This window comes from Lynx canadensis, chromosome A2 (assembly GCF_007474595.2).
Source record: "Lynx canadensis isolate LIC74 chromosome A2, mLynCan4.pri.v2, whole genome shotgun sequence".
NCBI lineage: Eukaryota > Metazoa > Chordata > Mammalia > Carnivora > Felidae > Lynx > Lynx canadensis.
Window position 1 is genome coordinate 138272245 of NC_044304.2, and position 25673 is coordinate 138297917.

General features: G+C 35.6%; 1 protein-coding gene across 1 annotated transcript in view; it reads left to right on the forward strand.

Annotated features, from left to right (window-relative positions):
- The window catches only part of ING3 (inhibitor of growth family member 3), a 28675-nt gene extending 4518 nt beyond the window's left edge, over positions 1 to 24157 (forward strand). The window contains 9 exon segments of the mRNA XM_030308303.1: positions 1017 to 1082; positions 11472 to 11568; positions 13228 to 13299; positions 14185 to 14304; positions 14582 to 14739; positions 15318 to 15511; positions 17284 to 17476; positions 20006 to 20044; positions 21590 to 24157. Of these exon segments, the coding sequence (XP_030164163.1) occupies positions 1017 to 1082; positions 11472 to 11568; positions 13228 to 13299; positions 14185 to 14304; positions 14582 to 14739; positions 15318 to 15511; positions 17284 to 17476; positions 20006 to 20044; positions 21590 to 21706 (1056 nt within the window). The 3' untranslated portion in view covers positions 21707 to 24157.
- The last annotated feature ends 1516 nt before the right edge of the window (positions 24158 to 25673 follow it).

Sequence of the window (25673 nt, forward strand, 5' to 3'; positions counted from 1 at the left end):
CTTTATTGTAGGAATACAGAATATAATGCTTGTGCAAAACATGCATTAATCTCCTGTTTATGTTATCAGTAAATGCTTCCAGTCAACAGTTGACTGTTAGTAGGTAAGCTTTTGGGGAGTCAGAAGTTCTATGTGGATTTTCAACTGCAGGGGGGTTGGCATCCCAACCCCGCCATATTCAAGGGTCAAATGGGCAACACCAAGTCAGTTATTATTCCTTTAACCTATTAAGTTTTTGGTGCACTGCAGCTTGGATATACCCTTAAAAGTCTAAAAGTCCATGGTTTCTATGTTTTTAAATGATTTGCTTTATATGAGGGAGAAATCTAAAGTATAGATTGACATTGTAGGAATTGTAGGAATTAATACTTAGCTTAAGAGAGTTCTGAGACACCTGGGTGGCTCAGTCGGTTAAGTGTCCTATTCTCTATTTCTGCTCAGGTCATTATCCCAGGGTCGTGGGATCGAGCCCCTTGTCAGGCTCCTCACTGAGCTGCTTAAGATTGTCTCTCTTTCTTCCTCTGCCCTTCTCCCCCACTCTTGCGCTCTCACTGTCTCTCTCAAATTAAAAACAAACAAAAAAACCCCTGAGAGTTCCAGAACAATTGGAAAATAGAGACATGCAGGTCAGAATATTTTCAATATTTATACTTTTATTTAAAAAATTTAAAAATGGAGAGTATAAATTAGATAAATTGTAACGTTTTCTTTGAAAGAAAAAGAGTATTCATTAGTTCACATAACTTTTACTAGTTTAGAGGCTAGACTTGGAATAGTATTTAATTTTACTTATATCTTTTTTAGGAATACTTAGCATCTTCCTTTGATTCTTGACCATTGTATAAAATTTCTAATCCTACCCCATCCCCATCCTATCCTTAACTGGGTTTTTATTGCTAATGTAGGTTGACTGACATTGAATACAGGGTATGATAATGAAAATGCAGTTTTATGTCCTAACTGCATATATTTTTAAGTTATTAATTTGTTCTTAAAATGAAAATGTTTTTATTCAGGATTACTATAAAGCTTTGGAAGATGCAGATGAGAAGGTACAGCTGGCAAACCAGATATATGACTTGGTAAGTAAAATTAATGTGAATGCTGTGCTATAGTATTTACATTATGGATTATGTTTTAAGTTTCATTGGCTTGAATGTTAATAGGAAGAGCAGACTAAATTTGAGGTATTGTTTTCTTGATCCCATTTAATTTGAGGTTTTAGTGTCCATTTTTGGTTTCTTTGCAGAAAAGAGAGTCTGCAGTTTTAGTTAACAGGTCTAGAACCTTACATTTTAGCCGAATTTACTTTGCTATAAGATTTTATACGATGTTAAACTTTTTTTTTTTCAACAAGAATTGATGTTTAAATTTATTTTACTAATCCTTATTTTAAGGTAGTGTATTTACTTCCCTGTAAATCCTCTTGAGATTGTTTCCGTGGTAAAATACATGTAAGACTACTGTGCTGACAAGACTTTTTGGTAGCCTGATTAAATGAAGAAGAGAATTATTTGAAGTCAGTGTTAACAGATAGTACTCAACTATCTATTAAGTGATGTCAATAGATAGCACTCAACGACTGGCTCAGGTGGCAGAAATGGGAAACACTCAATTAAACTTTAAAAAAAGGTTCTTTTTTGCAGTAGCAGCACTTGTGAAAGATTGAAATCACTAAGAAGACAGAAGCAGTATTTCTCAAACTGGTATAATTATGGTGCTCTCTTTTATGTTAAGCAGCTTCTAAAATACATCCTTTAGGAAATACTCATTTCTGGTTCTGCCTCAAAGCAAATTAAAGCTAAAAAGAAATAAGTGGTCACTTATGGTCTACTTTAGCATATAGATTTCACACCGTATTTTTGTAATCTTACCTGGATGCCATCTTATTACTGAACAAGTGTATGTAAACATCAATGTTGTTGGTGAGCAAGACACAAGATAAAAGTTACATACCACACATGGTGCACATTGTAAATGTTTATGCAAAACTAGCAAACATTTGTCCTGTGAAGCTATAGAAAATGTTTTGTTGTTCTCATATAGTAGAAAGTTTTACTGGTGTAAATAACCTAGGCTCTTTTGTTCATACAGTTCTGAAAATAATTCTGAAAATAATTTCATGAAAGATATACTGCCTAAAGAAAGGTAGAACAAATGGTAGCTTGATTTACTATGGAATTGAAAAAAAAAAAGGTTCTTAATTGTTTTGGTCTTGAATTATATACATATGGACATAGAAAAAGACATTTATATTTGAATCCAAGAGGAAGTTGTTTGGTAACATCGTCCTCATATTTAATGATTATATGTGTCAGTCTTTATTTGGAGACTACCTTCTTTTTAAATCATATAGATCTTTGGCTGTATTCTTGGTTTATATTTTGTTATTTTAGTACTTTTTGTATGTTTAAAAAATACTTCATACACTTAGAAAAATATGTATAATATAAATATGTCCTTTTTAAATATGTGTGTTTTTCTGTGTATGTATTTATATATTATTTATGAACCACACTGTTTATCTACTCTTGTGCTTCGTATAATGGAGTTTTACCTGGGGTTATAACGAAGGAGTAAAAAGTAAATACTATAAATGGCTTGTGTCCTCAAGGTGTTGGTAAACTAGTTGGGAAGATGTGCCCACAAACTAAAGTGAAGAGCCTGTACAGAAACAGTGTAACAAATAAAGATTAATGCAGTTAAAGATAAATATCTGATAAAGGGCTGAACTAACTCACAGTAGAGTTATTGTTAATTTCTTAGAGGTTATGAGATGAGTGTTGAACAGAATTTATTCAGAGGCTGAGGGGCCTGGATTAGGTGTGGTATTGAGGGGAAAGCATTTCACTCAGAGATAATGGATAAACAAAGAATGAAAATAAAACCTAGTAAATTCTTTGAGGGGGATAGATTATTTAGGGTAGGGAGTGAGGTAATTGAAGGTGATGTGATAAACTGAACAAAATGTAATAAAAAGCAAGTGCCCATAATGGATCCATACAGACATGAGTTCAGCCACGTCACTGACAGTGGGACTTTGGAAAAAGTATTTAATCCCAGAACCTTGGTTTCCTGTTCTGTAAAATAGCAGTCTTAATTTGTGCCTTACAGATAGATTTGCACATATGTATATAAATGCTGTTAGCTGGGCAGATAGTAGGCGCTCACTTCTTTAAAGATTCACTCCATCTTATTTCTCAAACTGGAATTGTGCACTTTCTTGGAGCCACTGTTTCCCTTTCAGCTCTGCCAAGTTGCACCTGGTTTTTCTCCAGTCTCCCAGTATTTCCAGAACTGCCTTTTGTCTTGTCTTTTCTTCTTTCTTTCCTTCCTCTCCCCTTCCTTTCTCTGTCCTCCTTCTGCCTTTTCTTTTTGTGACTTTTCTTTTCCTCTCCCCCTTTTGCTTCCTTCCTATTTTAGCACTCCATATTAAATTGCTGTTTCAGGCTATTGTGACATCTCTAATATAAAAATCCATTCTTCTTTGAGACTTAATTGTCTATTATCATCCTTCCATCTTTCTGACCTTCCTCAGTCTCCATGGGTGTCACTCATAACGGTTGCTGTTCCTCAGGACTCTGTCCTTGACCTGCATTCTTTCTTACTGTATTCAAGTAGTTCTCACGTAGAGGTAACTCTCTTCCCTTCTTCTGCCCAACTCCAGAGGCCAGAAAGACCAAATGACACATGGTGAAGAACTGATCTCTCAAATGCCAGTTTTATCCCCTGCCCCACACACAACCCAAGTTGAGAAATCTCTCCATTAATTTTCTGTGTGTTCTCTTAGTTTTAGCAATTGTACATGAATGATTCCCCAAGCTCAGACTTCTCTTCTGAGCCTATTCATCTTACCTGAGAATTCCGGGCCCTGGAGCTCAGTGTATTCAATCTTAACTCTTAGTCTCCCCTTCAACTTCTCTCAGAAGAACCACTGATCTTCCAGTTATTCACATTGGAATACCAAAAGTTATCCTAGCCTCCTCCTCGTCCCTGGCCTCCCCACATTTAGTTGATCACTATGTCGTGTTCGTTTTTATTTTCTAAGCATCTCTCATTACCCCTTCCTCTCCAATTCTACAGCCTGCCGTCATTCAAGAACTTTAACAACAGCAAATGACTGGCATGCTTTTCCTTTCGTCTTTGCTTAGGAAACTTTCTCCATCTTTCATAATCCTCCACATGCAGTCTCTTTATTAAAATCGCCTTAATATTGATATCTGTGTCATTTATATCTAGGACATGAGATTTGACCACTTAGGAAAGTCAACAAGAGTGATTAAAAAAAAAATTTTTTTTAATTAGTTTTCTTTATTTTTGAGAGGCAGAGAGAGGGCGCGTGTGGGGGAGGAGCAGAGAGAGAGGGAGACACAGAATCCGAAGCAGGCTCCAGGCTCTGAGAGGGCAGCACAGAGCCTGATGCGGGGCCCAAACTCATGAACCGTGAGATCATGACCTGAGCCGAAGTCGGATGCTCAACTGACTGAGCCACCCAGGCACCCCACAACAAGAGTGATTTAAACAAAAGATTTATTTTCCTCTCGTGTATAATAACTGTTGGAGGAGGCAGGCCAGGGGCTGTGTGGCAACCCCAACATCTTTGTTGTCCCAGGCTGCTTCTGATCTGTTCCTCCTCTTTTCTGGACAGGTAGAAGAATTGCTGTGGGGGTTACTCAAAAGGGCGTATTTTGCAATTCAGTCAGCTCCTTTAAAGGAGCCTGGAAATCTTACCCACTGATTCCTGCTTATCTTCTTGACTCCTTCTAGCTGCAAGGGAGGCCGAGAAATGTTGCTTAACAGGGTACATTGCTACCCTTGGAGCACAATTGGGGTTCTATCAGTAAGGAAGGAGGCTATTGAGTAGGTAATTAACAGTTTGGGCCTTACCTTACCCTCAACAGAATCATACTGACCTCTAAATATTGTTATTCCCATGGTTTTATTATTACTTGAATTAAATAATTATTTATTTACCTTTTACTTGTATGTGTGTCTTCCCTACTATAAATGTCAAGAACTATGTCTTTAAAAAATCTTTTAGTGTTTTCAGACTCTAGCGTAGTTATTTCTCAGTAAACATTTGTTGAACAAGATTGCCTAAATTATTTAATGGAGACGAAAAGGCACTAACGTGACTCCCACATTATGAGTTTAGTGGCTAGAGTTTAGTGGTGTTCAGTTTGTTGTATCAGATATGGCAGTTGAGTGACATTTTCTCAGAAGGTAACAGAGTCACATTTTAGTATATGCTAAGTTTGGCTTGGTTTTGACGGACAAACACAGGCTGCTGTGCCAAACATGGGTAGGCAAATAGCCACCTCTTGTCAAAGTATGGCTTTAAACCAAGAGAAATGAAAGTAATATAATTCAAGTGAGTTTAGTTTCCTTTATAGAATCGTTTAGCAGACCACACATTCAATCTCATGATCTATGTCTTTGCTCACATCTTTTTGGCATCCCTCTCTTTAAATTGCTCTCAATTTTTTTAGTGTCTTCAGTTTAGATAGATTTCTATCTCTGATACATAAGCTCATTTTGAAAGTTCTAAAACAGGATTTATAGATATGCCTTCAGCAAAAGGGGCATTTTTTTAAAAATATAAAAAACTTATTATGAGGTACATGTTTTATTTAAATACCTTTCACTTTATAGTTGTACATTAATAATTTTTGACTATTTTCAGTACCTTTGCTTTTAAAGAGATTCCTTTTAAAGTATGAAAACGTTTATTAAACACTATTAGGCCTTGACAATTGAAAATTATGACAATATTATTTTCGTAAAATAAAAAATATTAGATCTCCTAGCCAGGGCCCTTGAGGGTACATAAGGTTTGTAGTCATTCTCTACCCTCAGAGCCTGGCACAACAGATTCGATGAATGGTGAGCACAAGGACAAAGACTTCGGAGGTGATCTAATCCAGTGTTTCCCAGACCTTAATATTCGCATCCTACCCTCCAGGCTTTTAGAGTGTTCATATCATCTGTACATCTATTTACTAAGTAAATTTTAAAATGAAATTTGTGTAAGAGGAAAATTTATTTGGTAATATGATATTATTAATGTAAATGAAAAAATGAGTATCACTTATCACAAATAAGTCATTATAAAATGTTAAAAAACAATAGCCTCCTTGGAATACTTGTGCTCTGTGTTGCTGCACCACTTTGCCAGAGTGGCGTGTGGAATTTGAGCACTTTACACTTGAGGGTAAGTGTACTTTTGCAGGTAATTGCAGTTGAACGTAAGGGAATTATTGCCTTGTTCATAGGGAAGTTATTAAATGAATTTACTATCTTAAATTGGTTATATTCCCCAAAATATCAACAGTAAGTATCCAGGTGAAAGTCTTTATAAATAGGAAAGAGGGAAAAAAAAAAAAAAGGAAAGAGGAATTAAATTCCTATAACATTTAACACTTGAGAGCTTAGGGAGCTAAATACTTCAAAGGTGAGTGGATAGGGCACAGTATAAATGTAAACTTACAGCAATTTTCATTCATAGATCATTTATCCAGTAAACAGAGGTACCTCTATTTATACACTTCTGCATAGTGGGAGAGAGTAACTTTCATTCATTCAGCAAATATTTGTAGAGCTCCAGCTATGAGCAGTCATTGGTATAGTGGGCAGTAATGACAGACAAGCAATGAATATAGGCATAGTATCAAATAAAGATTAGATTTTGGTAAGTGCTGTGAAGGAAATAAACATTGTGGAAAGAGGGATGAAGAATGAATTACTAGGGGAGGCTGTTAAGAATGTCACCAGGATGAGTGTAGTCTTAGTAGGTGACATTTGAGGTAGTACTTGGAAAACGAGAAGGAGCCAGCCATGGGAAGGGAGCTTCAGAAAGCACATTTCGGGCAGATGATGTAGATGATGTACCACGCGTCAAGTCTGAGGGGGAAAAGGGCTTGGCCGGTCCAATCAGAAAGAGGCCAGTGTAGTTGGTGTATGTAAGAAAGGTATTCAGAGGAGGCAGGCAGGAGCCACCACAGGCAAGGTCCTCCTGTAAGCCAATGCAAGCTGTGTGTTTTTTCTTCTGAAAGCAGCAGGAGGCCACCTTAAACAGGAGTGAGGTATACCTTAGAGGAGATTGTCTGCATGCCTTTGCTTAAACATTGTGTTATTGTGGTAATTTCAAGTAAGCGTATATTTACAGATTTTAATGTACAATAATTTAGTATATAATTGTATTTGATTTGCCCCTCAGTGTTTTATATAGCATGGTATTTGATTGTATTATTAATTTTTGAGATACTTTATTTACTTTTAAAGTCAGTAGTAAACTTTTAATATCTAGAAGTAGCCCTATACTGTTACTTTCCTTTATTAAGAAAAGAAACGAGACTGCATAAATATCCACAAATGAAGAGATTGGTGGAATTAGAGGTTCTGTAGAACAAACTGAAAATTCATTTCAGTAGTTGTCTTAGTGAAATGAACAACAACAAAAAGCTGTCCTATTAAAATAAATTCCTTCTAGAATCCTGATGCTCATAGTCATTAAACACTTATTTGTGTTTCTCAGTCAGATGTCACTGTCATAAGGCTGTATTACATTACAATACCTAATAAAGTTGATTTGTGTACACTCTGATAGAATTTGAGCTTTTAGTTAATGCTTGAATGATTTTAGCAGTCTCTTAACATTGCTCAGTACCCTTGAACTTGCTTCTTTTTTATATCCTGGCCTGTTCCTGAGATGATTATATTTCAGGTCTACATTTTACCTATAAATTTGAGAATTCTTCATCTGATACTCTAATTAAGGAAATATATTGTGTAAGTTTGACCTTTTGATTTGTCTCCTATCCTCATTGTCTTTAAGAAAGATTAGATGTAGTTTATGTGCTTAGGCCTCAAATATTTGATTCAGCCTAAAGATGGGTCAAATTTTCACCTATTTTAAATAAAATTCAGAGATGTGGAGAATCATTTTCATGACTTGTCAGAGAAATAATTTGCCATCACGACTCCTTTTTCTTCTCCAATTTACCCTCTTTATTCACTGTTACCAGATCTTTTCACAGTTAGAAATTTATCTCTCATTGTCATGAATTTCAACTTAGAACTTTATATACTAACTTGTGCTCTTTCTAAAAGGGCAAGCTAGACATTTAAATTTTAGAATGGCATGGTATTAGAAGCCATAAATCACGCAGAAGCTTTTTAAAATGCTGTATTTCGTTCAGTTTGGGTCCATCAGTGACACATCTTAAAATTTGAATATTGGAAAACTGGGAGTCAAAAGAGAAAGAATAAATGATTACAGTTCTATGCAAAAATGTTCAAGTATGAGGATTTTTTTGTTTCATGCAGAGGGGCCAAGTGTGACTTAAATCTCTTTGTGATCATCAATATGTTAACAAATAATGTTGACAGAATTTCCTTTGGCTCTCAAGAAGTCAGAAAAAAGGTTATTGATTTAAAATTAAAGGAATTACATTTGGGGTTATCAGATATGATTTGGGGCTATAGAGTAAGGAAGATTTTGCTGCTGTTATTTATTGACATTAAATGGGGAGCAAATCAAATAATTAGACTCCATGGTCAGCCTTGTGTTAGAAAGCTGTGGTTAATGGAAAATGTCTCTCAGTTGGCGTAGGACCCTCTTTACTACTATCAATCAATCTTATGAGGTCAGATGTGTGTGGAGGAGTGGGGTAATTTAGGTTCTTGCTTTGCCTGATACCTATGGGGCCATTATGGTGATCTGCCAGAACAGGTGCTCTACCCATGCAGAATCGTGAGGGTAGAGGACATGCAGTCCACGGCTTTCAGTCAAGTTCGGTGTTCTTTCTGTGGCTGTTTTAATACCATTTAAGTACTCTGGTGCTTTATAGCTTAAGTTAAATCTGTGGTCAACTTTCTAACTTTAGTTCGATTTAGTACATCAGCGGTGAATCTGAGACAAATTAATTCTCATTGCCTACTGATTGCTTATAATATTCATCTGTTCATAATCTTTTTTTACCTTTCAGGTGGTAGGAATGATTGGAAGTTATCTTCCAAAGCTGCCTGCCTACTACAATGTGGTTTAGGCTTTTCTGTGTTTGTTTATTTTAATTATGTATTTGGTTTTTAGAATTATGAAATCGTGGGATTCTGCTGCTTTTTCTGAGCTGCTAGTACTGGAAAAGTCCATCATTTTCCATGTTCTCATGTATAATAACCCTTATCAGTACTATCTTTAATGCATCGAAACAGTTATTAGATGCAGGGGTGGAAGGAGTTAGGGGAGGGTCCATGGCGTCGCCATCTCACTCTGGCGCCATCTTCCCAGCCAAGATTCTAATATTCTACCTGTCTATACTGTACATACCTGTTACAGGCCACACTGTTCTTTACTTTTTATTTTTTTTTCTTAGAATCCTTTGTCTTTCTGTGTCTATTCATTCTTTCCATCCCTTCAAAGATGATACATTCTTGACCCTCTAACTCATTTATACCTCCTTTATGTCTACCACAGCCCAGTGTTTTTAATATATATATATATATTTTATATATATATATAAATTTATATATATATTTTATATATATATATTTTAATGTATTTCTTCTGATCCTTTTCCAGCTTTTGCTTATTTGCTACATCTAGGAGATACATATTTTAAAACATTATGTTAAACATCTTACAGAAATCTTGATTTGTCAGCTAAATTGTAATTCCTATGAAGGCAGGGATTCTCTCTCATTTTTCATGTGTCTGCCATTTAACCCAGTGCTAATTAAGCACATAATAGGAATGCAGTATTCATTAGTAGTATGATTGTAGTTAATAAAGTTGGTGGAGTATTTTCATTGCATTGAGTGTTCTTGGAATTTAAATATGAGTATTTTTTCTGACTTCCCTTAAGATTACATTTTGACAATGTAAGATGTATTTTTGAATAACTGAGGTCTGTGTTCACACATTATTGTTGGATGGGAGGTTCCATTAAAGAATGCTCAATTACCTGCATGTTCTTTGAATAGGAGCAACTGTCTGTAATATGAGACTCTATAGGATTTTAAATATTGCGAGGACAGTCTCTACCAGGCTCTGAAAAATGACTTGTGTGTGAAGATGGAGGGAAAAATTGGGTTTTAAAATATTGAAAAGTCACTAACCAATACCCCAATGGGTGCTGCTAATATACAAAATATAAATAATAAGGAGATATTCTTATTTTTCTATTTGAATTCTCTTATTCTGAGTTAATAAACAGTTGGGTGCTGCATACAGAAGTTCAGAGGGCAATGTTAGGTATAGATGGTGAAGTACAATTTATTACAAATAGGTCAGAGTTAAGTTCCTTTTCCATAAGGCATTAACTGTTGCCTTTGGCTATCTTACTTAAACCCTCTAAGTCTTAGTTTCTTCACTTATGAAATGGAGACAGTAAAAACCTATGTCAGAAGATCAGACCAAGGGCTAGAAAAGACAGAAGAGCATCTGATGCACCAGGCACGTTATGTGGCGTCTGACACAAACAAATTATCTTTTGCTACTTTTCTCCCCATCTCCTTCATTTTAGGTACACGTTATTTCATTCTTATTTAATTTGTTTGCCCTCATGATGTATCATAGACCTCTTGATACTTGTCAGAAAGTCACTCTTAAATTATTTAACAATGATCCATTGGGAATCTGGAGTTTGAAAAAAGGTGTTGTCAAGAATATAACAGCATTTTTCAAAAAATTTGTGTTTTCTTTGTTTCACTTCAAAGTAGTAAATTTGAAAAAGTATTGAAAAAATTTTTAATATTAACCTTAAGAAATTAAGACTTGCTGCTAGTTGGAGGTATCATATAGTTTTCTGAAATCAGTCAAAAGATCTCTAGGTGAATGAAAAAATTTGCTACCTTAACAAGGACAGTAGTATTACAATAAAACCATTTTAACCAGGCTCTTTGGGGAATAGAGTTTTCTGGCTAAAAACTCCCTTTGTTTCAACCCTTTACATCAATGTTTACAAGTATAATGGTTTAATTTTCTGCCTTCGAGAAATGTATGTATAGAATATAGGAGCGTCTTTGTTTATAGACAAGGATCTTTCATTCTTCATTCTAAATAACAGTTATTATAGGATGGCAGTGTGGATGACCTTATTATAAGTAGGAGATTAGGTTGAAAGTAATCCCAGGGGATACTATAAAAAGTTACCAACCCTCCTGCACTTCCTCTCCCCTCAAGTCCCAAATACCAGTTTTGCTTTAGTTTCATATCCCACCTCTTCTGAATGTTTTCTAACAAATTGTGATTTTAGTTTCTTAAAACTTCACATTATTAAGGGAGACTTGAGAGATTATTTTGTCTAGCACCCTCATTTCATAGATTAAAAAGCTGAGGTGTAGGTTGATTGACTTGCTCAAGGATACTAAGCGGATTCACTAAAAGAAAAAAGGTTCAGTTTTCCTCATTAAGCTGACACTTTAATAGTGTCCCAAATTTTGGTGGTTATCTTTGATCTTCTTTGAAACAGGTAGATCGACACTTGAGAAAGCTGGATCAGGAACTGGCTAAGTTTAAGATGGAGCTGGAAGCTGATAATGCTGGAATTACAGAAATATTAGAGAGGCGTAAGTAAAATTTACAGTTTTCCATCAATGTCGGACAGTCCATGTGCGAATCACTAAGGAGACACTTATCCCACGGGGACTTCTCAGATCCCGCGCTTCTGTGGATGGTGGCACCTGGGTCGGACAGGCGTGGACTCTAGCAGTTAGAACGTTTGGGTTATGGATGCTGAGAGAGAGGATACAGGATATCATACACTCTCTCTTTATTAAAATCACATATTAAGTCATTCCATTTTTTAATATGCATATATATATTAGTAAGTTGAGGGGTAAGAACAAAGATTTAAAGAAATAGAACCATCTAGATACAGGTTAACCGTCTGTCTTTAAATGTATTGACTTTGCCCTGCCTGTTGGATACACTTTAACTTTGAGGAAAATTTTTCTTTTTTCTTCCTAAGAACTGCCTTAAGGTTTTTTCCCTCAGTAAGAAAGATTTTAATTAGTTCCAAAACACTTCCTCTTTCTCAAGTAAGTCCTTCTTAAACTTTTTCTTATTCATAAGAAGCCATTTTAATATTTCTTTGCAAGGTTCGACTTGATCTCCTGCTATAATTTACTTGTTTATTACTTTTTTTTTTCTTGGTTCATTTCAACAGCAAGAACATGTACCTATTTCTACACACTGATGAAAAATTTATTTATGGTATTAGGTGATGTGTTTATATATGTATGTATGTATACATGTATGTATGTATATATATTATACACACACACACTCTCTCTCTCTCTCTCTCTCTCTCTTTCATACACATGCTCCCTAGAATAGGGAAACAACCAGTCATGAATCCATCTTGGTATCCGTAGTGCATTTTTGTATTCAAAAGTAGATCTGTCACTTTAGATGATCGTCTGATTTATTTGTGATACTTTTATTCCAAGGAAATCCTATTTGAGAATTGTATTTTGAGACAAAATAAAATACAACTGCTCTAATTTTTTTTTGAAATGCTGACAGTAGCTGTGAATAACAGTAATTCATGCCTATTCAGTACTGCAGGAAGGTTAATTATGCATCCTCTGTAAGGACACAGACATATGGAACTAAACCAGATCAAGTTCTAAAATCTGCTCCACCCTGTGCCCTGCCATGATTTCATCTCAAGGGATCAAGATAAACCCAGAATATTTCTTTAAAAGCATGTTAATGCTTGGCAGTAGAGATTCTGTGCCTAACTTCTTTCAGGAAGTCTTTACTATCATGTGTCATTTTAATGATCAAAGAATTTTCTTTCATGTACAAATGCCCCATCACCTAATACTGTAGGATCTCCCATTGAAAGGTCTTCTTCTATCCAGTATAATTAGTTTGAGTTTTTCAGATATTATCGGTAATGGACTTATGATATCCATTCATCCACTTACGTGGTACCCACTGTCCTGAATTCCCCAATTAGACATTAGCATGCCTTGAGCTGTTTTGTACTTAAGGTGAATATTAAGAAGTGGATTATGTATTGTTTAGAGGGAGGATGAAATTGGCTCAGGGTGAAACTGGAAGTGGTGATTCTCTAATGTGCTTAACTAAAATGATACAGGCGTATGCATAGAACTTGCCAGTCCTTTGCTGGGTAAGGGTACATAGTGCCTTTAGTTGATTGACCTGTAAATTTTTGTGTTGACATTTAATGGAGTTGTATCTCTGTGCCTTTTTTTTAGGATCTTTGGAATTAGATACTCCCTCACAGCCAGTGAACAATCACCATGCTCATTCACATACTCCAGTGGAAAGTAAGTTTGGTTTAGGGCAGCTAAAATTAAAAACTCATTATATTACCTGTATATTCTTTTTAACTGGCTCTATGCCATCAACTGAGGGGGGGAAAATTCCCTTCCTTTTCTTTTGTGAGATCTACTTTTTCATTATAGTTCCTGGTGGACTTACCTTCTTCATTTGGGAAAAAAGTATATTTGATTTGGGAGTAGAGAGTTTGCTTTTCCTGGAATACTTGGAGGACAAATGTATGGTATTAATAGCAGTATATACTTCCATATGCAGACACCTGACTCTCTCTAGAGAGTGTTAAAACCCAAGGCAAATGATAACTACTTGATGGTAGGCTCTTTGTTTTTGTTGTTTTGTTTTGTTTTTCATCCTTGCTTGTCCAGTGCTTAACCTACTTTGGCATATAAGAAGGTCTCAAATGATTGGTGGGCTAGTGAGTAAATGAATGCTTGGTTGGATGTTAGCTTGCTAGAAGACTGTATCAGTGCATTTTGTGACAGATCAATTTGAATGAAAGAAGGGTTGACTGAAAACTGTTCAAAATTGTAGAGTTTTGAAAACAAAGTTCCTCTCATGTTATATGTGAAACCATGGTGAATCGTGGGTTATCTGCAGTACTTTGCTACTGAAGTTTTGTGGGTTTTTTTGATTTGTGTGAGAAGTCTCCTCTTTTTTTTTTTTTTTTTTTTTTTTTTGTGAGAAGTCTACTCTTAATGAAATAGGTGACACAGAGAGTTCTTCTTATCCTGTCCTCTAAGAAAACAGACTGTTGTGTATTCTGTGAAGAACTCAGAACATAGCTGTACTTGTTTATAACTGGATGGAAGTATGATGCCTTGTCCATAGTTCTTTAAAGTTTAAAAACACACAGATTCTTTCTTTATATTCAGAAAGGAAATATAATCTGACTTCTCACCATACAACAACAGATCATATTCCTGAAAAGAAGTTTAAATCTGAAGCTCTTCTATCTACCCTTACATCAGATGCATCTAAGGAAAATACACTAGGTAAGTTTATTATCTTAAATATGAATTTTGCTTTTTGTTTCTGTTAAAATAAGGGGAAATTAAAGCGTTCGGGATTAACGAAGTTTACAGATTTTTTACTTGGTTAAAGTCCACATGTGGGAAAAGAAGAAAAAGGAAAAATGGAACATGAAAATTTTATAGTGGCGTGAAAATGTTAAATTTAACGATTATATCTGTACTGGGAAATAATGTATTTTAAGCTCACTAACATTATGTTCTCTCCAACCATTCTTATTTCTTCTTTAATTCTACATAGGGTGTCGAAATAACAATTCTACAGCCTCTTCCAACAATGCTTACAACGTGAATTCCTCCCAACCTCTGGCATCCTATAACATTGGCTCATTATCTTCAGGAACTGGTGCAGGGGCAATTACCATGGCCGCAGCTCAAGCCGTTCAAGCCACAGCTCAGGTAAAAAGGAAGAGGTTTGGAAATAGGTACATTTTGTCTGAATCATTGGCAAACTTGAATAGAAACAACTAGATGTGAACAGAAAGAGTTTTTTTGCGTTGTGTAGTTCCACTTTTAAATCATGGTTTTATGGTATCTGATATGAATATTTAATGAAATGAATATGCATTAATTTACCTGATTGATAATGAAAAGTGAAAAATAGTTTCGTGCGATCTCATGCAGAGCCCTTCACCCAGTAATTGCTCATGATGTGCATAGTCTTGACAGTGAGCCACAGCACCTGCTAGGAGAGCACTCTGTTCTCTCTGCTGGTTTCGGGGTTTCTTCAATAGCCTCAGGACTTAGATTGCCAAATTAATATATTCCAAATTAAGTTGCCCACTCTATAGTCACCTCCTAACTGTGTAAAAACTGATTTTAAATCTTTACATAAAGTAGCTTAAATTACAGTGATGAAAATAATGGCTTAAACAAAATAATACTGGATAACCAACATAATATTATAACTAGTAGGACTGAAAAAGAAAGTCTGCATACTTATGTTTATTAATATTCTCCATGAATGTCTATTTAAGATGAAAGAGGGACGAAGAACATCAAGTCTAAAAGCCAGTTATGAAGCGTTTAAGAATAATGACTTTCAGCTGGGAAAAGAATTTTCAATGCCCAGAGAAACAGCTGGCTATTCATCATCTTCAGCACTCATGACTACATTAACACAGAACGCCGGTTCATCAGCAGCCGACTCACGGAGCGGGAGAAAGAGCAAGTAAGTTTGATCATTACAGTAGCCCCATGCCTTTACTAAGTATGCAGGCTACTTGGTACCCAGCTGGGCTTCCGTATATTAAACACAGGTAGCATATAAAGGATCAGGGTGACCTGTAGGGAAGCAGGGAGACATGACATTTTCATCCACACTGCCCTACTTTGGAGGAGTAAAGTCTTTAGAAGACGTTAAGTGTCTTTAATCTTTCTAAAGTCTTACATTGGGTATAAATGACTTCTGTTTACTTTCTTTCGTTCCCTAGGATAAACCATTTTATGGAACTTTTTTCATCTATGATCCCTTATTTTATCATGTGTTTCAATGTAAATTAATGCATGAGACACAAATTTTATCCTGGGAGTTTTTTTGAATAAAATTATTCACTTTTATTAAAAGTAAATTATCTTCCTTCATTCTTGGTCTTATGCCCCCAAAACTGAAATTATGAAAATATCTCTAGATTGAGTGTATGAGACTCTAAGGAAGATTGTCTGAATTTTAAATATGAAAACTTAACAGCATTCGGCGCCACCTGTCCCAGGTGTCTGCGTTTGGTAGGTGTTCCGCCATCATGGAAGTTCTGAATGGTAGGCCAGAAGAATAGGTTACCTAGTAATTGCGTCATAATTTATTTTTAAATGTATTCTATTTTCTGTGGGTAAATCTCTAAAAGAATGATCAATGTAGAATCAACACAAAAGTGCTAGATATCCTAAAAAATAATTCATCTTAGTGACCCAAATTTATTATAACTGCCGATGATAGATTTCCCTATTTTTAAAATTTAATTTTAGCATATAAATAATAGTAAATTGCTTGTGAATTTTAACACTCTGTTTCCTCTCTAACACAGGTAAGTATTCACATATTGACAGATGGTCATGATCATTTTCATCAAATGCTTTTGTGTATTTGTATATACATTTTTTTATTTAAATTCAAGTTAGTTAACATACAGTGCAGTCTGGCTTCAGGAGTGGAACCCAGTGATTCATCTCTTACATATGCCACCCAGTGCTCATCCCAAAAAGTGAGAGCAAACGGGATTGCTGGAGGGGAGGAGGGGGGGCGGTTAAACAGGTGATGGGCATTAAGAAGGACACTTTTTGGGATGTGTATTTGTATTTTAGATTTTGATGAAGAGTATTCACTTGGCTTAAAAATACAAAGAATGGGGCGCCTGGGTGGCTCAGTCGGTTAAGCGGCCGGCTTCGGCTCAGGTCATGATCTCACGGTCCGTGAGTTTGAGCCCCGCGTCGGGCTCTGTGCTGACAGCTCAGAGCCTGGAGCCTGTTTCAGATTCTGTGTCTCCCTCTCTCTCTGCCCCTCCCCCGTTCATGCTCTATCTCTCTCTGTCTCAAAAATAAATAAACGTTAAAAAAAAAAATTAAAAAAAAAATACAAAGAATGTCTCTAAGGTAGCCATAACTGATATTAATTCTTAAAACTATTACCTATAATTTAAGTCAGTGCTACGTAGTAACTGATTAAAAAATTATTTTAAAAACCAAGATATGCTGAGTTTTTTTAATATCTTTATTCTCCAGAAAACAAAAAAAATATAAAAAAAAAAAGAAAACGGTTATGAAAGATAATTGCTCTTTGTTGCTCTCAACAATTATGCTTTCAAATATGTTTATCAGGTTAGTTTAACTTTGCGTTAAATGTTAATTTATACATTTGATATTTCATGTCATACCACTCACTTAGGAGTTACTGTCACATAATTTCTTTTGGATGCTGAGCAAATAGATCTGATACTGTGCTTTCAGAAACAACAACAAGTCTTCAAATCAGCAGTCCTCCTCCTCCTCCTCCTCCTCCTCTCTGTCATCGTGTTCTTCTTCATCAGCCGTCGTCCAAGAGATGTCTCAACAGACAACAGTGGTACCAGAATCCGATTCAAACAGTCAGGTTGATTGGACTTACGACCCCAATGAACCACGATACTGCATTTGTAATCAGGTAAAAGCATAGTCTGAATCAAATAAAAGAAAGGGAGCTATTTCAATTTTTTAAATGCTCTTTTTTTCCTCCAGTTAAAACACTTTTGCTTTCTTGTATAAGGAATGTAATAGAATGTGTAAGTCACCCATAATCTCAGCCCCCGGATACAGCCTGTAATTAGACATTTTGATTTATCACTGCCATACACCCCACATGCATGTTGTCTTAGTCTGCTCAGGCTGCCGTGACAAAATACCACAGACGGGGCGGTTTAAACAGCAGAACCCTATCTTCTCACAGTTCTGGGGGCTGGGCCAGTGTCAAAGTGCTGACCGATTCCATTCCTGGTGAGGGCTCTTTCCCTCGCTTGCCAAGGGCCACCTTCGTGTGGTAGCCTCACATGGTGAAGAGAGCACTGGTGTCTCTTCCTCTTCTATAAGGGCACCAGCCCTAGTGGATTAAGATTCCATGCATATGACCTCATTTTCACCTTCATTGCCTCACAGACCCTATCTCCAAATACAGTTGAGGGGAAGGGATACAACACAAGAATTTAGGGGAGAGACACAAACATTCAGTCTCATACACATATGTACACACAGATGTGCAGATACGCATGTGCATGTATATGTTTGTATGTATGTGTATATATGTGTGTGAATTTGACCAGTTGGAGTCACAGTATATTCTTTATGTAACACTTTTTCACTAAGTCATATGTACTGAGCATCATTTTTAAGTAATTTTTTTAATCTTCTCATAGTTATCTGTTAGGCTGTGTGTAACTTTTTAAACCAATGGTTAGCTATACGTCTTTTAGTGGCTTGAATTCTTTTGAAGTTACAAATAACGTTATGGTAGACATTTTTTAAATGTTATCCATTTTATACATGTATTTCTAAGATAATCTTTTAGAAATAAAGTTAAAATATTTGTTATAGACTACCAAATTATCTTCTGGAATTCATTACCAAAAATTGGTGAGCGTGCCTGTTTCCTTAACCCGGTCCAACACTGGATATTATTCTGTCTTGAAAACCATGTACCAATTTGATAGTTTTATATCACACAATCATTTCAATTTACGTTAGTAGTAAAATTGGACCCTTTTTGGCCATTTTTATTTCTTCTTTTATGAATTGACTCTTAATGGTGTTGGCCGATTTTTCTATCATTTTTGTCTTGTACATTAAGAATGCTTTGCGGTTTATTTTGTTTATTTTTTTTATTTTTATGTATTTATTTTTTTAGTTTTGAAATTCCAATTTTATGTAGTAATGACTCAGTCTTTATGAAGTCAGCCATGGGTTATATGCTTAGGAGGCCTTTTTGCTTTTTTTCCCCTTATAAATGTGTCTTTTATTTTTTCTTATTTGCAAATGGCTTTGTCTAGCTCTTGATATACTTTAGTTTCTTCACATTTAAATCTTTAATCTATCTACAATTTATTGTGTTTAATGGTGTGAGTTGGCAATCTAATTTTTGAGAATTTGCCATTAAAGAGTTTCTTAGTTTTTGTATTGTCACCTGACAAACTTTTTTTTTAAGTTTATTTATTAATTTTGAGAGAGACCGAGACAGCACAAGTAGGGGAGGGGCAGAGAGAGAGGGAGACAGAATCCCAAGCAGGCTCCACACTGTCAGTGCAGAGCCTGATGTGAGGCTTGAACTCACGAAACCATGAGATCATGACCTGAGCCAAAATCAAGAGTCAGACTCTTAACTGACTGAGTCACCCAGGCACCCCGAACGTTTTTTAATATCAGTGATTAAACAAAGAAAATTGTGTAAAAATCCTGTCAGTTAAAGTAGCTTACCTACAAAAGAACAAAATCAGATTCACCCTAGATTGCCTATCTGTAACACTGGAAACTAGTTAAGTTGATGCAATATATCTGTAGAGCTCTAAGGGAAAAATCTGGGTGCCCCCCCAAAATTGTTACCCAGAGAAGTCATTCATGTGCGTACAACCATATACAGATACTCTCACTAGTGCAGAGAATCAGTATACCCTCTAGTTATGACCCTGTCTGAAAAAATGTTTTGGTCCATTGAGAACATAAGTTAATTCAAGAATTAGGAAATTATATTATAAAGTGCTGGTGATGAACAGCAAAAAGAAAAATGAGAAAGGGCAGATAGTAAATTTATAATAAGTTTAGAAGTTTCGACTGTTGACTGCAAAAATATAAATGACCTAATGACCCAAGGAAAAGTAAAAACCTTAAGTAAGTAACCAAGAAAGAAATGTAAACTCTTTATAAAAGAAAGCACTCACAAAGATAGTCTGTCGAGGTTCTTTCATACGTTCCAGGAGCACATAATTTCTGTGTATTTCTCTCTGTCCCTCTGCCCCCCGAAATCTTTTAGTAAAAAGCTCTAAATTATATAAAATCTTTATTAAAAAAGTTATATAGCCTATTTTTTAGTGCAATTGAGTATATGGTATATTTCCGTCTATTTCCTAACAGTATCATAAACCATTAATTTGGATTTAGATGCTTGTCATAAGTCATAATAAAAAATATTTACTTTTATTTGAACTAGGTATCCTATGGTGAGATGGTGGGCTGTGATAACCAAGATGTAAGTATTAAATTTTTTCTGTTTGGGAATGAAAAAAATAACAAATTATTATTACTTGACTATTTTTCTTATTTACTGTGTCACTGAGTTTAAGAACACAGGTTTGCAGTTATGTTAATTACATGTTAATGCTAGAATATTTCTCTACAAAACAGGTAATGTCCCTTAATGTGTTCCCAATTTAAGTTTTTTTAAAGCTAGTTTTATGGTTTCATGTGCAGATTATAATTCTCAAAAAGTGTTATATTGTATGAAAATTAGAAACACTCTCCACCCCCTTTGCTAAATAATACAGTGTTTACTAGAATCCAGTTCACCTATTAGGGTGAAGAACTAGAATTTTAAAACAGTGCATTCTGTCAGGAAGCCCGCGGCCAAGGGGTTGGGGTGGAAATGTTGAGGCTGTGATGTGAAGATATTTTCCTCCTGTCAGTATAGTACTTCCTGTTGTACTCTGCAGCTGTCAGCTGATAAGAGCCACTTCTGGTATAAAAAGTAAAAGAGGTTTGAAAGAAAAGAATTCCTATTTCTTTTTTAGGAAGCTTAATTCTGGTTAGAGATCTGTTTTTATTGGATGCTGAGAATATTTCTTCTAGTAATTTTATTCCCTCCTTACTGTCTCAAACTTCCAGTCTCCCTCCATTTATCTTTTCCTGCAGAGGGGTAACAGAACCCTGAATTCTAAAGAAGTACTAATCCATAATGTCAGAATCCTGAGGTTAATCAACAGTTTACACAATCTGAAGATTGAACAGGGTTGGCTTGGTGTGCATTAAAGTTTGTACTTTCCTGACATGACAGGGTCACCCCAACAGCATGTTCACATAGATGGAGACAGACTGTCCTCCTTCCCTCTTTAGAATCACTTGTGGGCTGTTTGTGATTATTGTAGAACAGTATTGCCCGATCATTTCAAGAACAGCGTTGTAAGGTCCTGGGGCACTTAGTGAAGATGATGCATTTCCATGACCGCCCTGTTGTACTCTCTGATCCCTCTCACTCCCAGGCGTGCCCTTCAAGGGCTGAGATCTCCTGTGCGCGTGTGCAAGTGCTTAATGTGCTGCAGAGTAGAATACTTCTCCTCTGCATGTCTAGGCATAGATCTACCCAGAGAGGAAATCCAGGGTATCCCTTCATGTTTTGCATTGCAACCAGCTTATTCTACTTTATAAGGCAGTGAATAATGCTGAATATTAAATAAAATCCGTAAAATATATTTGCCTTTTTTGTGACCCATCTCACTTCTTGTCCTTGAAAGTTGGTATCCTCCAGTTTAACGAGAATTAGTGAATTTTTGTTTGTTACTTGGGATTATGAAAAGGGATTATATGAACCTCCGAGTTAACAAAGATGCATGCTTTTTCTGTGCCTCCATTTCCTCATCTCTGAAACTTAACCAGTTGGATTCAATGATCTGTAAATTGGCTCCTTGATCTAAAAGTTCCGTTTCCATGAATCTAATAATACGCAGTCTAGTGGGCATATTTCAGCGTATTCTGTAATCTTTAGAGGTCTGAACAATTTCTCTGCAATTTTGCCTTCCAGTGCCCTATAGAGTGGTTCCATTATGGGTGCGTTGGGTTGACAGAAGCTCCAAAAGGAAAGTGGTACTGTCCGCAGTGCACCGCCGCTATGAAGAGGAGAGGCAGTCGGCACAAATAAAGGTGGTCATTTCATGTGAGCAAGGAAAAACTTCAACTAAATGTTTTATATGGGACTTTAAAACAGAAGAAAAGAGAAAAGAGAAACAATGCATTTCCAGGCAACCACTTCAAGGATTTACATAGACAATCCTGTAAGATCTTGAACTTAAATTTTATGGGTTGTATTTTAATAATGTAAGTAAATTATTTATGCACTCCTGGTGTGCTACGAATATTATTCCAGTTAGCCTTGGATTCTTTCAGTGGCCAACATATGCAGACATTTGTACTCCTCAACCAGTTTCTCAAAGTAATGGGCATTCTATAATTTAGACTTCAGAGAATTCCAACGATGAAGATTTTAAGAAAAGCATTTTATATTCAACAGGTATGTTCTGCTGCATGTACTGTACTCCAGAGCTGTTATGTAACACTGTATATAATGGTTGCAAAAAAAAAAAAAAAAAAGTCAGTGCTTCTAAAAAGAATTTAAGATAATGGTTTTTAAAATGCCTTTATAATAAGCTTTGTTTCTTTGTGAAACTAAATTCAGCAGGCTGAAGGAAATGGTTCATGTGATAAAGTGGGCTGGTGTCCTCTAGAGTACCTGGGTACATAAACAGAAACTCCTGTAGGTAAAAACGAATCTGTGCCATTAGTCTTTATATGTTTCTGCATCCAGATAGAGTGCAGTTCATGGGAGGGGAGGGAGGGGCGGGGGAGGGGCTGAAGGGCAAAGGGTGTTAAAGTGATACATTTTTATACCAAATGTGTTTATTTTTTTGTGCAAGTAATCCTTAAAATTGGAATTGTATTAGGTGTTAAAATAAAGTTTTTAAAAAATTACTTGTATTTATACTTTACACACTCAATAAGGAAAATTTCTTAATTCCAATTAACTTCCAGTTTTCCTAATCTAAAAAGGACAGAGGCCCAGGACACAGAATGCTATGTAATCTGTGATTTCTTAAACAATGCTTGGAATTCGGGACGTAAAAATAAGGGAAAGACATTTTTAATGTAAATTTGAAATGCAAATGTATTTTTCTAGAACATCTCTCTGGCTTTTCCTTCAGTCTAAGGGACATGAAAACAGTCTAATTATAGTAGATAAAATAGAAATAATGGTTATAGATGTTTTGACTTTAGGCAGTGTGGCCAATTTAAATAAAGAGACCTCCTGGATTGGAGCTTAAAATTCAGTTCTATTTCGGATACTACCACATATTGGTATGACAGTTCATTCAAATTTTGAATCACTCTGGGCCTTATTAAACCAGGGTGATGCTGGCTGCAGGATGTCTGTAAAGCACTCCTAAGGTTTTATTCTATAGGTGCTATTTAAATTATAAATTTTGCATAGTGGAGGTTTTATTTCAGGTATAATATCAAGTCTGGTTGGTAGAAAAATCCTTAAAACTTTAAAAGTACTTATTACATCATACTTCTTTTATGTTGAAACTTATGGGTCCATTAGATTTCTACTTTAATCAAAACCACTTATGAGCCTCTTAGAACTTTTTCAGAAGTCTATAAAATCTATGCAATGCTACCCAAAGGGTATGGATTAGATAGGGGATTTCAAAGGTCTCTTTTAGCTTCACGAATCCTCAACTCTGAGCAACTCTGAGCTGTTGCAGAGTGATTTTATAGCTGGAAAGCCCCTAAAACAAAGTAGGTTCATTTGTGGGTATTCATGATTTCACGATATCATAAGTATCATGATTTCGTAACACTCAGTATTTTCATGGAGATATTATAAACCTTTAAGAAATAATATATTAACGTAGCATTCAGTTAGCTTATTAGCATGTTGCCTGGAGATGCTCTGTGGTATTGTTCAATCTCCTAATTCTATATAATGACTTTTCCAAGTTACTCATTTTCCAGGAATTGGTCAAAGGAAAAAGCCTTATGTACAGCCTTATTTTAAGAGAAAGTTCCTTGTCGGAGTCAGGAACATCCCCCATTTCCAGCTGCTGCAACCCCTTTCAGTGTGTGAATTCCACTAGTTACCAAATCATTTAGAAAACATTTTGACAAAACTTAACCTCAAACATTGAATATTTTATGAAGCATCTATAAAGAAGCAAATGAAAATTTTGTTCGGTTATTTAGCAATTGGTGGAACCAGTTAGTATCTAAGATATTTTATATATGTATATGAATAAATGGGCCAAACGTGGAACTACCTCCTCCAAAAAAAAAAAAAAAAAAAAATATGGCCAACTATTAATATACTTTGAGACGCTTAGGCCAAGGGGTGTGATAAGCATTTTTGCTATTACAAAATACACATTCAGACTCTTTGTTGTACAAAACTCATGTAATAATTGGTGACACAAAGAATCCAAATGTGGGTTCACATTTTATAGGTGGTGAAAATTGAGGCCTTACTGCTATGAAGTGTACATTAAAATGTTCATGGTGACACATTTGAAGCAATAAACGGCTTAATTAAATGCCTAAATGAAGCTGAGTGTTTGATAAACATACATACCATCATTCTTTCAAGGGCAGTTCATGTTTTTTTTTCTTTGCTCTTTTCTACTTTAAAGCAAATTCCACATATTTCAGATTTTTAACCGTATTTGGTTTGCGCAGTGTTACAGCCCTTTGTCCTTAGATCTCAGAAATGGGCTTCTTGATCTAATTAATTATACTAATGTTAGAAAAACAAATGTCTAATACACGTGGGTTGTGAGAGGTGAGATACTCTGTGTAGACATTGCAGTGTTTTCCTTCAACTCACATTTTTAAAAGAAATCTTTAACAGATGGGTTTAAGAGGAAACGAATAGCCTCAAAAACGTTTATTTTTATAATTTTACAAACACCGAGCACTTAGATATTGAGAACACACTGATGAAGGTATCCGGGTGTGGGTGTGGGAAGGACAAGCGTGTTAACACGGAACTGCTGCACTTTGATGGGTGCTGCGATGGATGCACAAAGCATTGTGGGAAACCGGGGGACTTAAACACAGGAGGTTTCATTTGAACTGATTCCTAAAGACGGATGACGTAAGGGAAGGTTTTCATGGCAAAAGGAACCGTTCAAGGGCCACTACACTCCCGAAACTTAAAAATAGTCTGGGCAGAGTGGACGTCGGGAAGGGAGGTGGAGGGTCAGAGAATAAAGCCAGAAAACTGAGCAACAGTTGAAACGAGCATTTTACACAATGTCCTAGAATTGTTTGTTTAATGAGGGTGGTGGTGGCATTTACATATTGTTGTCTAAATACATTCTTATTTTAGCAATTTAATGAAATTATAGCACTTTTCTTATTTTAATGTAGGGATGACACAAGTAGCCTATAACTTGGAAATTGCTAAAAAAAAAAAAAATTCTAAAGAATCTTTTTTCCTAGTTTTTGAAACTACAAATTAGAATTGCTAGTGAAGATTTTTGTTTTCCTCAGATGATAAAATCTACATTACTCAAGACTGTAATTTCCAACCCAGGATCTTAATATTCATGATTTGAATCTGTTCCAGAGAAATAAAGTTTAAAGTGACTTAAAGATGAACTGACTTCAGAATTGTTTTCTTTTTTGATTTCAGCTTGATATAAAAAAAGAGGTATACCCCTTCTTGGCCCTTTCCATTTTAAAGTAGTAAGTATATATACTTTACAAGTCAGTATTTAACTAATAAATTATTAGGCATATTAAAATGTTTATTTGGAAAAAATTTAATTTCTTAGTAAATTCTTCAGAGCCACATAATTCAGTTTTTGGTTAATTCAGAACCACCTTTTACTTTCTTTGTTTCTGGCAAAGGAGAATATTATAATCCTTCACTTTTCTGCTGTTATTAAGAACTCAGAAGCCAATGTGGGAAATGAGGGTCCGGAATGTATTATGCTTATGTGTGTGTTGCTTATTCCCAGCCTCCATTTCTACTTACCTGTGTTAATGAATGAGAATAGTGTTCCTTAGGAAAGTTATAACTGCTAGTCTTTAATGGTGAAGTACTTTGAAACATT